At 45.3% G+C, this 17,255-nt stretch overlaps 1 protein-coding gene across 4 annotated transcripts in view; it reads left to right on the forward strand.

Annotated features, from left to right (window-relative positions):
- KLF12 (KLF transcription factor 12) overlaps positions 1-17,255 on the forward strand; it is a 222,999-nt gene that overhangs the window by 185,047 nt on the left and 20,697 nt on the right. For all 4 annotated transcript variants that reach the window (XM_081003213.1, XM_081003216.1, XM_081003214.1 and 1 more), the window contains one exon: positions 5,665-5,822. In XM_081003213.1, the coding sequence (XP_080859339.1) occupies positions 5,665-5,822 (158 nt within the window). The remainder of the gene's footprint in view (positions 1-5,664; positions 5,823-17,255) is intronic.

The raw sequence follows: 17,255 nt of genomic DNA on the forward strand, positions 1-17,255 counted from the left end.
AGCCACAACCCTTTTGCATTTTGCCTCTCAGCCCTTCCTGGTGTGTGTTCTGCTATGATCTGAAGTTGCATTAGTGGTTAGTCTGTCTGGCAGAAGCTCGCTCCTGAGAATTCTGTAAGGCGAAATAGGGGCAGCATCTATTAGGAAGTGCTTTGGGTGTGGTGAAATCCTGCCTTTGCCCAGGGTTGACTACCTAACCCTTGATATGTTTTTCAGCTTGGTAGTTCTGTTCCCTGCTCCACTGCAGTACATGAAATTATCGAACCAAGTCTAGGGTTCCAGCTTCGTCGTTCCAGGGTTCTATGATCTTGGAGGCAAACTGGGGGTGATAATAAATTCTCCTTAGTTTGGAGAATTTGGAACCTTGGCTGTATGTCTACTATGCCTAAAAACGAGCTTTTATTTCAGTGCTGTGCTATTGTGGCACATAGATCAGTGAGAATTTGTACCTTGTGGTGTACCTTGCTCAGTATATCAAAATCAATGAACACAATCTTATGGGAGTAGGATGTTACTGCAATTGCAGACATAGGCTTCTGCCTGTGATTCCCCCTTTTCTTCCCTGTTGGTCACTCCAACTGAAATAAAAGCTCATTTTTAGGCATAGTAGTCCTATAGCCAAGGTTGCAAATTCTCCAAACTAAGGCTGTGTCATTTATTATCACCCACTCCAGGAGTGACCAACCAGGAGTGACCTGCCCAGGCGGAGGCAGGTAGGCCGACAGAGCACAATAAGTTCCTGTCGAGCACCTTCTCGAGCTCTGCCTGACTGCCTGCCCGCGCCTTTGCCATCTGCAGGCAATCTGAGCTGGGAGTACATCGTTGCTCCCTGGCCACCACAATGTATTGCCAGCTCAAAAGGTCTGAAATCGGTATCACAATCTGAACCAGTGTCAGACAATTTACCGATATATTGCACAGCTCTACCTGTTACAAGGGACATGGGTGGCGCTGTGGGTTAAACCACAGAGCCTAGGACTTGCCGATCAGAAGGTCGGCGATTCGAATCCCCGCGACGGGGTGAGCTCCCGTTGATCGCTCCCTGCTTCTGCCAACCTAGCAGTTTGAAAGCACGAAGTGCAAGGAGATAAATAGGTACCACTCCAGTGGGAAGGTAAACAGCGTTTCTGTGCGCTGCTCTGGTTCGCCAGAAGCAGCTTAGTCATGCTGGCCACATGACCTGGAAGCTGTACGCCAGCTCCCTTGGCCAATAAAGCAAGATGAGCGCCGCAACCCCAGAGTCGTCCGCGACTGGACCTAATGGTCAGGGGGTCCCTTTACCTTTACCTACCTGTTACACCTTCAGCTTCCAACACCTCCTCGTCCTAGGCTTCTCCCTCTGACGACTCATTATTGTCCCACCACCACTCCCCAGGGTCTGAACCTTCTTCCCCTGGAGATTCCCCAGCTGGTATCTCCATTCCTCTGTATCCAGCCAGTCCATGACACCAGGCAGTGCTGAGCTTAATGGACCAATGGGTCTGATTCAGTATAAGGCAGCTTCCGATGTTCTTAGGTTCCAAGGGGTTCAGGACAGGTTGTGAGGCACAGACAGCATCTATCTCACTGAATAGTGGCAGGGTTGGCTGAAGGGAGGGCCTCTGTCCCTCCCCCCAGGGAGGCTTTTGGGGGGTTACGGGTAACTGCCGTAGGGAGGAGAGGACGGGGAAACCTTGCTTTCCATGAACCACCTTATCTTTGACAGAAAGGGAAAGATAACATTGGCAGTCTGTTTGAAGCCACTTTTGGGTTGCTCGTTTTGAAGATCTCTCACTCCACCTAGCGGCTAAATGCACATCTTCAGTTTTGCGAGAAAGCCATTTATTTGTTTAGGGTGGCAACTGCAAAACACTGTGCCCAGGCACACTAGTATGCAATTAGAAGGCCTAAGGGGTGTATTCAGCGTGTTGCAGGAAGACCACTGTGTTGAATGGATTTACAGTTCTGAATAAGAGGATAGTGAAACATTGCACCATCCCCCAGCCAGGATTTGGGCAGTGACATCATTATGGAGGGAGACACTGCAGTTCATAGAATCATAGAGTTGGAAGAGATCCCAAAGGGTCATTAAGTCCAAACCCCTTGCAATGCAGAAATCTCAACACACAGTCCCCCGTCCAATTTGAAACCATACCGGACCCTGCTTAGCTTCTGCAAGTGTGCTAGCAGTTTCACTGCTGAACCTCCCTGGCACGGTATGTCAGTGGCACCAACCCCTGCCACAGCTGTCAGACACAGGGGCCACAGCCTAGGATGCAGTTCCATCCTTGAGTCCCAGCTGATAGGACAAGGGGAAGCGGAGGATGCTATCCTGGTGTTGCAAAGAAGAAATAGCTACATCTGTTGTGACCGTCATAGTGAGTTCTACTTCTGATGTTAGTCCAGAAACAAGTTATGCCCTGGGCCTCAAATGATTTGGGAACCTAGTTTAGTTGTTAGGTATAGTTCAGCTGGTAGAACATCTCCGGGTTGTGGGTTCAAGCCCCACACTGGGCAAAAGAGTCCTGCGTGGCAGGGGGTTGGACTAGATGACCCCTTGTGCTCCCTTCCAACTCCACGACTCATATCTAAACATTATGGTTTTTTTATCAGTTGACTTCAGAATTTATCTCTAGACATAATCACCTTTTATGTAGACCCCTTTAACATTAGAAATATGTTAAATGTCTCACATTGCATACCAAAGACAACAATTTTTAGATAACCTAATACTTGTGGACATAAAAGTTATTCTGTCTTGGTTTGTCCCAGTAAAGAATAAATGGTTACCACATTTCTAATACAGTGGTACCTTGGGTTACAGGCGCTTCAGTTTATAGACGCTTCAGGTTACAGACCTCGCTAACCCAGAAATAGTACCTCGAGTTAAGAACTTTGCATCAGGACGAGTACAGAAATTGCGTGGCAGTGGGAGGCCCCATTAGCTAAAGTGGTACCTCAGGTTAAGAACTGTTTCAGGTTAAGAATGGACCTCCAGAACAAATTAAGTTCTTAACGCAAGTTACCACTGCAAGTTAACTTACAGAGTTGATCTCGCCCAGCCTGATTTGTTGCTAAGCTACAGGTTTGCTTATTGATGTTATATTTCAAATTTCCTCCATCACTCCTCCCCTGATACGTTCTCATTTTTCTCCTGGGCTTTTATTTCTTTATTTTTACAACTTAACATTTTGGCAGCAAACAACAAATGCTCCACTACTTCTCTGTAGCCCTTTCTAATTCACCCTTTCCGTATTGTGAATAACATCTAATAATTGGACTGTGTTTAATTCAAACCACTGTGGGAAAGGAAGGGCAGCCCTGGGCTGCTGCTTCCTGTTCGGCTAGATTGTGTGCCGCCTTTCAGCAATATTATATGAATGGCATTTATCATTAGCTACACTGAAAAGGACAGGAGAAGCAGGGGCTGTAACACAGTGATCGCGTAGTAGCTGCGTGAGATAGCACTGCAAAAAAAGGAAAACCTTTCTGGTTGGAGGTAATAACTATAAAGCGAATTACCAGATATCATATGCAGTAACGCTATCTAAAGTTGCCAAGGGGAGAAATCACTCATAAACAGAAAGCATTCCCCAGGGTTAGTAACTCTTTAACTCATGCAAGGAACAAATGAATTGATCAAACTGACAAATTTGATTAGAATAAGGCTGGAAATATTGGGAAATCGCGCGGCTTCTGCTGAAACCAGCAGGACTCGCTTCCCTCCTCCTCCTCATTTTTTCCCTTAGTTCTTAGCAAATGAAAACAAGCAGTGGCAACCCACTGGCGTTTAGGAATTCATTTGTCTTTTTTGAAACTTTTACGCTACCTATTTTTCTTAATTCAAGGTGGTGAACAGTGAACTGACAGCTGTGATTAAAAAATAGCCACCAGTGAAGTGGAGCAACAACTAGGGTACCCTCAGTGCCATGACATCACCATATCCCACCCACTGGCTCCCCCCCCCCCCGCAATGAACAGGATACGTGCAAAGAGAACCCTTGGTGTTTCCAACTGCGAGGAAGCCTACCGCTTTGTGGGTAGATGTTTGCGGGTGGAGTCAGCAACATTGCACAGGGTCATCGGGCACAATCCTGTCCCCTTTTTCGTGCTTCTGGTGCAGAGATGGGAAAGGCTTGTGGCCCTCCAGATTTTGTAGGACTACAGTTCACAATATCTGTGTCCACTGGCCACGCTGGCTGGGATTTATTGGAGTTCTTTCTTTATTATTATGGAGGGAACGGGTGGCGCTGTGGTCTAAATCACTGAGCCTCTTGGGCTTGCCGATCAGAAGGTCAGCGGTTCAAATCCATGCGATGGGGTGAGCTCCCGTTGCTCTGTCCCAGCTCCTGCCAACCTAGCACGCCAGTGCAAGTAGATAACTAGGTACCACTGCGGTGGGAAGGTAAACGCCATTTCCGTACGCTCAGGCACTCGTCCCATTGCGCCAGAAGCGGTTTAGTCATGCTGGCCACATGACCTGGAAAGCTATCTGTGGACAAATGCCGGCTCCCTCATCCTGAAAGCGAGATGAGCGCCGCACCCCATAGTCACCTTTGACTAGACTTAAACACTCAGGGTCCTTTACCTTTTACCTTATTATTTACATTTGATCCTTCCGCCTGAAGAAACCTGGGGCGGCAAACACATTCACAATTCAGAAACAAAACAACCCAAAACAATTAATGACATTTTAAAAGCAGTTTCAATTAAAGCATTATTTCAGCTAGTCCAAAAGGCAACAGGTTCTCAGTCCCTGAATTCGCGTTTGCATGGAAGGAGCACATGAAGACTGATCTGCTTCTAGCTTTAGTATAATCCGATTTGTCATTTCGACAAAATTCATTTGTTATTTGCATGAATCAACCGCTTACTAATCCCTTAACTAAGGGAGAAGAGAGAGAAGTGTCTTAGAATTAGTGAAATAGTTCTTGTTTGAATCTTACATGACTAGGCATGAACAAGATTCTTGCATGAACAGGCATGTAGTATTAGATATTATTTCCTCTTAAGGAGTTGGCTGTTCCCCCCTGTTTTCCTTTATATCTTACGTCGCTTTCACTCATAAAATATTGGATCTCCGGAAACCCTACAGCTAACTGTTTTCTTACCCATCTTTTCTCAAAATAGAATGGCCTGAGTATTTGAGCTTAACTACTGGGTTTATATTAGCCATCCATCTCGGCTATTAAATGCTCACCCAGATTTTAATATATGGTGTTGCTTGAAGGAGGGAAAGAAATTCATGCATTGGTTTATCTTGTGAGCAGCCTCCAGAGCAGGCCTGCACAACTTGTGATCTGTTGAGCCGAACTCAGTTCACCAGCCAATGTGATACCCTTCCTAACCCTGTTTTTGCAGTCCCAGGTAGATAGCAGAAACAGGTTACGGGTAGCTGGTACACTAAGCTTGATACCATGGGTCACATGTTGTGCGAGGCTACTGTGGGAAAAGGGAGTTTCTAGCCACACAAAAATAAGTGTCCTATCTCGTTGAACTTTACGAACAGAGATATGGTAAGGGAAAAAAGGTTGTATTTTGAAACCAGTCTTTAACTATCAACATTTCGGAGATAATTCCTGTGATTTTCAATTAAAGAACGAAAGCCCTTGCATTCTGCCATTATTTGCAGCAAAGGGCACAGACGGTCATTAACCTGCTGTTTTTTCTTCTTCTGCCTCGCAGTTCAATTTCGCCGTTTAGTATTGAGAGCACAAGGCGCCAGAGAAGGTCCGAATCGCCTGACTCTAGAAAGCGCCGCATCCACAGATGTGATTTTGAAGGGTGCAACAAGGTGTACACGAAAAGCTCCCACCTGAAGGCTCACCGAAGGACGCACACAGGTAAGGGTTTTGCTGTATGGACAGTGTGAGCAGCAGTGTCTCTCAGCGGGCACGTTCTATTTTTGACATGATGAAAGTGCACAGTAAACATGAATGAGCTTTCACCACTTTGTAATAAAGAGTAATTATTTTCAACATATAGCCTTGGGGGTTATTAAGCTTCCCAGCATCATGTGATTTTAGAATCAGAGGTTTTCCTTCCATGTGGGCACACCTCTGTTGTTCCTGTTCTTTCTCAGTTAAGGTCAAACTCTGAAAAATCAGAAGTATTATTTTTGCCCTAGGCCCTCCAGATGTTTTGAGACTACAATTCCCATCATCCCTGACGACTGGTTCTGCTAGCTAGGGATCATGGCAGTTGTAGGCCAAAAACATCTGGAGGGCCGAGGCTGAGGAAGCCTGCTTTAGATCATTAGGGGAAGAGAAGGTAGGGTGTAACTGTGAATGGGGGAGGAATTAATTCAGTTTTCATTTTAATGTGAACCTCCCTGATTCACATTTCCTAAACCAGTATGTGATCTGAAATGAAGCCATCTTTCAAAATTTGTAGTTCTCAAAGTTTTGCAATGTAGTTCCCCAACCACAATGAAAAACATACAAAATAAAAGGCTTATATTAGGGCGAAATGCACACAAATATGCTTGTATTGGTGAAAATAAGCAGCTATCTTATTTTTAAAAGACATCTGAAGGCAGCCCTGTTTAGGGAAGTTTTTAATATTTAATGCTGTATTGTTTTTAACACTCGATTGGGAGTTGCCCAGAGTGGCTGGGGAAACTCAGCCAGATGGGCGGGGTATAAATAATAAATTATTATTATTATAGAAATAATGTACAAAAATGCATTATGTTAAGGAAAATGTGTACAACTTTTCCTTTCTTTAAAAACTGAAAACTGATGTGGAAATAGGGAGAACTGGAAAAAGAACCAACGGGAACTGTCAAATTAATCCATCTCTACGATAGAACTGCCAACCTAGAACTGCCAACCTAGCAGTTCGAAAGCACGTCAAAATGCAAGTAGATAAATAGGTACCGCTCCGGCGGGAAGGTAAACGGCGTTTCTGTGCGCTGCTCTGGTTCGCCAGAAGCGGCTTAGTCATGCTGGCCACATGACCCGGAAGCTGTACGCCGGCTCCCTCAGCCAATAAAGCCAGATGAGCGCCACAACCCCAGAGTTGGCCATGACTGGACCTAATGGTCAGGGGTCTCTTTACCTTACCTATAATGAAGCAAATGTTTTGTCTCGCCATCTTCAGAGGACCTGGATAAAAGTCCTGAACTTCCATCTGAGCAAAACAAGAGGAGAATATAGGGTAGGGGAAAGGGGAAAAAAAGTATCAGGATTCCAACTGATTAAAGTTACTGTCGGAATAGAAGCCCCTTATGCAAAGGGAGTCTGATCAATGAAAGAGAAGCAGGGGCATGTGGCTTGGCCTGACCTTGACACCAATGCTCAACACATGAATGTTGGAGGCAGGGATGCTTCCATTTGAACCCATAGCCCCCTTCACTTAAGTACCATCTGAAGGGAGCTGGTGTGTGCAAGCCAAACTTCAGCAAGCAAACGCTCATAAACGTGCCTCTTCCGGACGCTTGTGTCCTTTGTTCTGAATGCCTCTTTAACCAACACGTCGCCTTTCCCATTTTTGGCCTCAGGCATCCCAAAAGCGTTCTCTTGCCTGCTGAGAAGGAGCCGCCGTTCCTCTGCCACAGACCCCTGCCCAGTGTGTTGCAGAGGTTCCTGTGGAGCATTCTAGGCCACCCTCTTCGTTCAGGCAGGTCACAGCCTCTTGGGCTTCAGGGTAGCCGTGCCTGAACTGAGAGTGAACCTTCAGACCACACCCAGCATTGCCCTGTGGCTGCACACTCGGGGTGGGGGGTTGGTAAGTGGTGGGTAAGCTGCCTTTCAGCGAAGGTTGCCCCGATCACCCACGACAAGGCTTCCCAGGAAGCCCAAGGCCACTTGGAACAGACCTTGGAAACCGAGGGTAGAAGGCACGGGGCCAAGGGGTGCATGCTCTCAGCATCTCTCCGTGGTGGTTTGCCACACCCGACTTGCAAAACCAGAGAGAGGTTATGAACTCCCGGTGGCCACACCGGGGGGGGGGGGGCATGAAGTAACTGGTGGTTAGCCCTGTAGCTTCTAACGGTTGCACATCAGAGCGCACGAACCAAACCCTTTTCATAACTTCTATTCTCCTTTGGAGCCAGATGCTGACTGATGTTAAGTACTGCAATCCAGACTGCCTTTGGAGGAGTGTAATTTTGTGTGGGGTTTAATATATGCATTTGCCATGGGCTTTTGCGTTTAGCAGTTGGAACACACTGCAGCCTTCGCAGCACAACTTTGCCTTAATTAAACCCATCGTACGGAAGAGCTTGCTGGAAAGCCCCTCCTGGGGGGGGGGGGAATCACAGGGTGTCTCTGATTGTTTTAATCACCTGAGCTTGTAAATTTTACTCGCAGGCGGCAATCCTAAACCCAATTAACTGGAAAATAAGCTGTTCTGTTAAAATCAGTGGGAATTAGTTCCAAGGAAATGTGCTTGGATGTCAGGCTGCTCATACCTAAACAGATGTTTTGCAACACTTGGGTTAGATGTGTTTTCGGTACAAAATGTCTTTTGACTTCAGTATCCCTAAACAAAAGTGCTAGTTTGAGGGGGGGAGAGAACCACCCTCATTAAGGCACCAGTAAGTGGGGAGCACAATAATGATTCTATATTGCTTTTGTTTGGGTTTTTTATCATAATATGCACACGGGTGGCGCTGTGGTCTAAACCACAGAGCCTAGGACTTGACAATCAGAAGGTCGGCGGTTTGAATCTCCACGACGGGGTGAGCTCCCGTTGCTCGGTCCCTGCTCCTGCCAACCTAGCGGTTCAAAAGCACGTCAAACTGCAAGTAGATAAATAGGGTAAACAGTGTTTCCATGTGCTGCTCTGGTTTCACCAGAAGCGGCTTAGTCATGCTGGTCGCATGACCCGGAAGCTGTACGTCGGCTCCCTTGGCCAGTAAAGTGAGATGAATGCCGCAACCCCAGAGTTGTTCACGACTGGACTTAACTGTCAGCGGTCCTTTACCTTTATGTAGTAATATAACAGGTGAAAGACTGAGCTGAGTAAATGACCGCTTAAGGCAAGTCTACAGAACTGGTGAGGTACAAAACCAAAAGCAGCCCATCATCCCTGTGTAGTGCAAAAGTCTAAAATGTAGTGCTGGAGTGCATTGGTTTGCATCCTCAGCATCTCCTTGTATGCCTTGGGAAGATTCCTGTCTGAAAACCCTAGACAACTACTGACCCAAATGCACCAGTGGTTTGATTTTGTATCAGGCAGCTTCCTATGTTCCTATGTATTGTGGCTTTCCGAGTGTCTGATGTGGTTGTTGTTTAGTCGTTTAGTTGTGTCCGACTCTTCGTGACCCCATGGACCAGAGCACGCCAGGCAATCCTGTCTTCCACTGCCTCCCGCAGTTTGGTCAAATTCATGCTGGTAGCTTCGAGAACACTGTCCAACCATCTCGTCCTCTGTCGTCCCCTTCTCCTTGTGCCCTCCATCTTTCCCAACATCAGGGTCTTTCCCAGGGAGTCTTCTCTTCTCATGAGGTGGCCAAAGTATTGGAGCCTCAGCTTCATGATCTGTCCTTCCAGTGAGCACTCAGGGCTGATTTCCTTCAGAATGGATAGGTACACACTGCTTTTGCAACCCAAGAAGTTTACTATGGGCCTCCATGGATGACCATAGTTGGCAGAATTGATGGATCAAAGACCGAGTTGTGTGAGTCTTACACAATCTATTAATCCCATAGTTTAAACCACAAAAAAAACAACCACAAAACGTAATTACATTGCTTTCGTGAACCTTTTGGGAAGTTTGCACAGTCTCATGCGGTGTTGAATGTGAACATACTTTACAAGCTAATCTCATCTTGCATTTATATCTGAGCCTTTGCTTTTTTGCCCAGAGCAAAGTGAGTCAACTATTTATGTATGGCCCTGGGGTAATTAGTGTATGATATTGGCTAGGTATAAATGAATTATGACAGCCCTGCACGCAAGGATAAGCAGGCTTCAATAGGAAAAAAACCAGATCACAGAAACTTGTTGTTGCATAATTTTACCTTTTCATGCAGTGCAAATGCACCATTAGGCATGCTTGCAAAATACTTAAGTAAGCAGAATTGCATAGAAATTGCTAAATGGTTTCATATGCCTGGAACTCATAATTTTCCTGAGAAGCTGACCATATCTGAGGGATCAGGATTTAGAAATCCTGGTTCAAGTTGCTATACACATACAGAAAAGGGTTGGGTAGCAGGTGATAGGAAAGAACTTTGCCTGAGACCCCAGAGAGCCAGTGTCAGTCATGGCAGATAGTATTTGGTTGGGATGGACTGTGCTGCCATAGCTCAGTCGACAGAGCACAAAACTATTAATTTCAGGGCTGTGGGTTCAAGCTCCACGTTGGACGAAAGATTCTTCCATCATAGAGGGTTTCACTAAATGACCCTCATGGTCCCTTTCAACTCTTCAGTTCTATGATTTGATGAAAGCAGTTTCCTGTGCTCTTAAATCCAAAACATTCATTGACCATAGAAAAGTAGGTATCAAGCAGGAAGGATGTAGCTTGGATGCCTAGAATCCTGTGGGTCAGACGCTACAGGAGATCTGTGCTTGTAGCTTTCACTCCATCCAGTCCATTCCGATAGCATTTGAAGCCAAGAAATAGCATGGGTGGGACTGACATGGTATGTAAAGGTAAAGGGACTGCTGACCATTAAGTCCAGTCGTGGCCGACTCTGGGGTTGTGGCGCTCATCTGGCTTTATTGGCCGAGGGAGCCGGCGTACAGCTTCCAGGTCATGTGGCAAGCATGACTAAGCCGCTTCTGGTGAACCAGAGCAGCACACAGAAATGCCGTTTACCTTCCTGCCAGAGTGGTACCTATTTATCTACTTGCACTTTGACGTGCTTTCGAACTGCTAGGTTGGCAGGAGCAGGGACCGAACAATGGGAGCTCACCCCATCGCGGGGATTTGAACTGCCGACCTTCTGATCGGCAAGTCCTAGGCTCTGTGGTTTAACCCACAGCGCCACCTCCTAAAACCTTTTCCGCGAAGTTTCTGTGTGATCTCCAGGGTTAAAACATAGCCTCAATATCATGGGAAGCAGCACTGCTGTATCAGCAAAGGAAAGGTGAACCACTTCATTGAGCTGGTGCAACTTTTTCTGCTGGTGATTCAGACGTGTTTGGGGAGAGTTGGAAGCATCTACAACAGTGCAGATGCTTTGCTGCGATCAGTGCCTTCCACTGGCATTTCAGCTTGGGTTACGGTCAAAAATCTTTGTATGAGCATCAAATCCGCTAGAGGGCAAACTCTAATAATAAACTGCTCCCTGGAAACCCAAGCATGGCCGTACCAGAAGCTAGGAATTCTGAGTCACACATGCAAGGTATTAAATTCTGATTCCCTGCCTCCCACCCATAACCGTCTAAAGTAGCCGAGAAATATCATGTGTAATGTAAATTATTACAGGGTTATGAATAAATTTGTGTGGTCTTATTTCAAGGGAGTAACTATCACAGGTCATGTCACCTGTGATTTGTCAGCATAGATTCTACTAATTGCTAACAGTGACTCTCCTAATGAGTAATCTGTGAAAATCAGATGGCAGGTTTTTATTTAAAAACCCTGGATACTCATACACAAAATATGTATCCGTTGTTCAAGTCTGTCTCTCCACATGTATAGTTCAAAAAACCATAGTGCCTGCTATGTGGCAGTTTCATACAAAACAACTTCTTCATGCTAATTATGGCCTCTGTCTTACTAGACCATTTTTCCACAGGCAAAAGCAACTGGTTGCCATACAAGAAACAAATATACATTGTTTTCCAAAAAGTTGTCCAAACCTGCTAGCCCACAAGCCTTTTTCTAGCCCACCTATCAATACCTATGTGTGTTAGTCATTTGTGGTATATAAACAGATTAAAAATGAATAAAAGATCCCAGTCTTCTGACTTGAACTTTCTTGTCCAGTCACCTGGAGAGGATTCTTATTTACCACAGCAGGCAAGTAGCTATTTACAAGCCTGCCCTTGAATTCTTTACATCCTTGACCGAGGAGAAGGGGCTTATGACTAAGAGTTGTAGCAAAGTAATTTTTACTCGGAATAGACCCACTGAAATTAAAGGCTCTAAATTTGTCATAGTTATTCATTTCAATGGGTTTAGTCAATAGTATCTTCAACAACTTAAATCATGACACATTTGTGTTCCTACCAGTTTGAAATACAGCGTGGGAAGGATGACTATGCATGACTCTACGCTTACACCAGTGTTTGAAACTTCTAGGCGCATTTTGCGACAGGGAATTTCATTAGCGCAAGCAGTTTCTGAGCTCTGGGCACAATACTGCGCCTAAAATTTCAGATTAAAACTGCAGAGTGGAAGGAAAGGAGGACCTTTTTCTGCCTCCCCACTTTCAGCTACTCTCTGAAGACTGGAGAAAAACCCCTCTTAAGAATATCAGGGGGGGGTGGACAGGGAGAGGACTAGACCATGTGAAAAATGAACTGCTGCAGTTCATTCCTTTTCAGCTTTGTATTCTTGTTATAAAAAAGACGCCTAGACATTCCATTGTTGTGCCTAGGTTTAAGGTGCCATTTAGCTCAGTGCTTTCATTTCTCTGTTTCTAACACTGGCTTACACTAACACGTGGCTTACACTAACACATTCTTTAATGGTAGCTTTCTTTTTATTTAGTGTCCCATCACATTGCAGTGTAAAAGGTAAAGGGACCCCTGACCATTAGGTCCAGCCGTGGCCGACTCTGGGGTTGCGGCGCTCATCTCGCTTTATTGGCCAAGGGAGCCGGCGTACAGCTTCCGGGTCATGTGGCCAGCATGACTAAGCCGCTTCTGGCGAACAGAAACGCCGTTTACCTTCCCGTCGGAGCGGTACCTATTTACTTGCACTTTGAGGTGCTTTCGAACTGCTAGGTTGGCAGGAGCAGGGACCGAGCAACGGGAGCTCACCCCGTCGCAGGGATTTGAACTGCCGACCTTCTGATCGGCAAGCCGTAGGCTCTGTGGTTTAACCCACAGCGCCACCCGTGTCCCGTTACATTGCAGTGTAATAGTGACAAAATATGATTCTATGCCCCAGGGAACTTGCAGTCTCAGTAGCCTTGCAACAGAAGGCATGGAGCTGGATCTAAGGTCTTGTGTGTCCACACGATCTCCACTGGAAGATTCAGGGTTGGAGCTGAAGGGTTCATAATGTTATAATTCGGAGTACTTGGCCTGTGATTAAAAGAAAGTGCTTTGAGCCTGCTTAAATATAACGAAGGGGACCTATCAACAGTCCATCTCTTAGCAGCCATTAGCCCAGTTCAGATGTGATGGATAGCACACTTCAAATTTGCAGAGCACTTCAGGCACATTATTTAATTAATCCTGTTGACAGTCCTGCAAAGGAGACCTAGTGGTGTTGTCCCATTTCAGAGCAAAGCGGGGGCATAAGGCCAGCTTGTGAGTTTGTGGCTGATCAGCTTATAGCTCATGCTCTTGGTCACTTTGTGACACCAACTCCAGGAAAACTGAGGGTACAATACGCAGCCTCAATGGGCTTTAGTATTATTTCAGAGGATCACGATCGTGTCTGAAAGAAAATGCCTTGATTCTGAGCTATAGAGAAGCCTATCTCACTAGACTTTGGGGCTCCTGATCTGCACATGGAGGCATTGCTAAATGCAGCCTTGCTAAATGCAGTCAGAAATGCAGCCTTGTTACAGGGCATCCTGTGGTCCAAGGTATTTTCCTTTTTAATAAATCTGAGACACCTGCAGAAGAGAGGGTGGCAGACAACTTTTGTGTTTTGTTTAGTCTGAGCCTGTTTAAACTCTGCATTCCTCAGGCTCCACCAGATATTTATTTGAATAAGAAATGGCACCTGTCATTAGTCTTTGTTCATATTTTCTCCCCTTTCAGTAGTTGGAAGCACAGGTAAGACCCATGACTGGAGACATGAAAAATAAGTTCGACTTGTTCTGTGACCTTTAAGCACCATTCAGTACCTTTTGTTTGGTTAAGAATGGTTTAATACTATTTGTCTGCTCTACCTGAGAGAAATTTACTTGCCTAGAGTAATCCCTTCATTTGACAGAATGGAGACGAGTCATTCTCTCCTTCTAATCCTCTCGGGGTTGGTCTCCATTCTGTAGACTCTTTGGCTTTCTTTACGGCAAATTCTCCACGTTCATTTATGCCACAGGCGACAACAATTTGTCCCACAACAACCTTGCCAGACTGAAAGGTTACGTCATCAGCCCAAACTCCTTACTTCTTTAAGGTTGAAATACCAATACTAGCAATACTTCAAGTGTAGCTTTATCTTTCTGTGTGTATTTCCAATTTCACTACGGAAACCACTAGAAGCTACTGTGTTTGGGCTCTTCAGGGCTATGTCTGTCGTAAGACCTAGCGAAGCAACTGCCTCAGAGAGCAAACTGATTTACCAGTAAAGAGTAGCAGTTTTGACATTTATTTCCTATTTTCTAAAACTAAAACCACTTAGATTTTCTGCTTCCAGAAGCAAATAACCTCGGCCAGTTCTGCCTGCAGTATTGATAAATGAATCATTTTCTTCAGCTTTCATTTTTGTTACCTGTTTTTGCAGTCAGCAAATGGATTGCTGCGATGTTAAAGGATTTTTGTATATTTGTTAATTTTTTAAAAAAAACACATTATTTTTTTAAAATATATTTTTATTATTTTCTTCCATAAACAATATTGTTGACAATACAATAACAAACACAAATACTTTTTGTTCTGCCAAGCATATGACTTCCCTCCTTCCCTTCAGCAGGTTTTCCGCTTTCAAGTCCTCTCTCGCAATTTAGTTCTTTAACTGAAAAACGGAACATTATATGCTGCTTGATTGTAAATAAAAACCTCAAGGATATTAGGACGGAGCACATAATACAAAAAGACTAGGCTCTGGAATAATAGAATCATAGAATTGCAGAGTTGGACGGGACCATGAAGGTCATCTTTTGCCCAACGTTGGGCTTGAACCCACAGCCCTAAGATTAAGAATCTCATGCCCTACTGACCGAGCTGTTGTTACTGTTGTGATCTTCTTCTCACATAGCACCCAGAGTGGCAAATAAGGAATTGGTGACTGTGACGTTAACATATGAGAGTGCTGGAGGTGAAATAGTTAAACAGGTTACCCAATCAGAACCCAAGGGGTGGAGTCAGAGGGACTATAAGACCAGCTCTGGGAGGGGCGAAAGGGGGGTGTTTGTTGAGAGTTGGGTGGTTGGTTGGAGCGGGAGTGAATTGGGATAGAGTCTGTGGGGAGGTTGAGTTAGTGTAGCGAAATAAGTTGAGTCAGGAACAGTTAGGCGCTGGGAAGACAAGTAAATATCTGAGAGGTGGTTTAGGGAGTGAGAGCAGGTAGCGGAAGTTATAGGTCTGGATAGGCACCCCATGATTGTAATTGACCAATACTGTTTATGAAACCACACGCTTGTTAAACTGCAATAAATAAACAGAAGTTTATGTTCCAATTTAAACCTGACTGGACTCAGTATTGTACCAGGTAGGGCCTGGGTGGTGGCAGTGAGAAATAAAGTGGTGGCACAGGGATCAACAGACGGTGAAACATCCGGGGACCCCGTGAGATCGCCACCGTGACCAAGAACTTGAGATGCTTGTTAGCTTGCTTGCTTGTTCAGAATAGGTAAAATGTGCTTCTAATTGTCAAATTCGTTGGCCTACGGCTATGCCACACTAAATGGACATGGTCATGTTTAGTTTCTGAAAGTTAATACTTAGAGAATAATTCTTCTTTGGCGATCACTCGTAGCCAAGTAAGATTGTCTTCCATAAACACGGTTTTAACAATGAGTTTGTATTATTACAGACTACTTAGAGAATACCAGGCAACAGTGACCCTGAGACATGATAACTGAACCGTTTAGGAAATCTTATTTTTAGTGAGCCACAATCTAGTGCTTCTAGATAATGGCCAGTGTTTTGCCATTCCAGAGCTCAGGGGTGTTGTTAGATTCCAACTCCTAGCAGTCCCAGCCAGCATGGCCTGTGGTCAAAGACTAGGAGAGATGGATAGTCCCAATAGCATGAGGAGGGCCAGAGCACAGGTCTTCAATATGGCAACCATAAATATAAATGTAGCAAATAAGTATGGTGGAAATAAGTACTATCAAAATCCCAGGACTCCGTTTCTACATTAGGGTTCAGGTGCAAATGAATGCAGCATTCTGCTGAACATGCGGGTGTGATTGCAAGGGTGTGATCATAAAGCATCCACAAATGCACACACATGCATGCTGAAGAATGATTGCTCTGCTCTGTAGGTCTGACATAGTGCCCAGCTGGAAAAGATCCCAAATTGTTATTCCCACAACAGTGTGTTAGAGGGATGAAGAAAAGCAATCCTTCGATTGTGCTCAGTCTCTTAGTTGTTATGAAAAGATTTTCGGCAGTGACTGTTGGCTTTCTAAATAGTTGTGTGTGTGTTTATGTCTGCGTGTGTGCCACCTGGGAATGCTGATGATTTCATTATGTTCAAAGAATAAGATTTCCCCAAAGTCCAAATCACTGCTTAATACTGTGCCTTCTAGAACTTCAGCCCACATGCATTCCTAAAACAAGATTAAAAACCGGGTCCTACAGCTGCGTGGGGGCTGTGCAAAATATATACGTTACAGATTTAAGGTCACTTAAAGTAGACAGATGTATGCTCCCCGTTCAGTTACCCATGGAGTTGATTTGTGGTAACATGAAATGCCATTTGGAAGTGTTTGCATCTTCATAACATGTAAACAGTTTCTCAGGGCTGAAGCAGTATGGTTTTTAGGCAGAAATCTCAAAACAACCATCCTGGGCCTACCAAAAAATTCCAGGGGTAGTCAACCCTTGCAACTACCGTATTTTTCGCTCTATAAGATGCACCAGACCATAAGACGCACCTATGTTTTGGAGGAGGAACACAAGAAAAAAAAATATTCTGAATCCCAGAAGCCAGAACAGCAAGAGGGATCTGGCTTCTGGGATAGCCTCTTGCTGTTCTGGCTTCTGGGATAGCCGCACGAAGCCTCTTCAGGGCAGCGGGATGAAGGCTCCCCCAGCCCGGAAGAGGCTGTGCGTGGCTAAGCCAGAAGCAAGGACAGCAAGCGGGATCACTACGCACCGATCCCTCTTGCTCTCCTGGCTTCAGCGAAAGTAACGCCAAGCCTCTTGAGCAAAGAGGCAGGAGCGCTCCTGCTGCGCTCAGGAGGCTTTGCGTGGCTATCGCTGAAGCCAGGAGAGCAAGAGGGATCGGTGCACACCAATCCCTCTTGCTGTTCTGGCTTCAGCGATAGCTGCGCAGCCTGCATTCGCTCCATAAGACGCACATAC

The sequence above is a fragment of the Podarcis pityusensis genome, assembly GCF_964106645.2.
Source record: "Podarcis pityusensis genome assembly, chromosome: 4".
NCBI lineage: Eukaryota > Metazoa > Chordata > Lepidosauria > Squamata > Lacertidae > Podarcis > Podarcis pityusensis.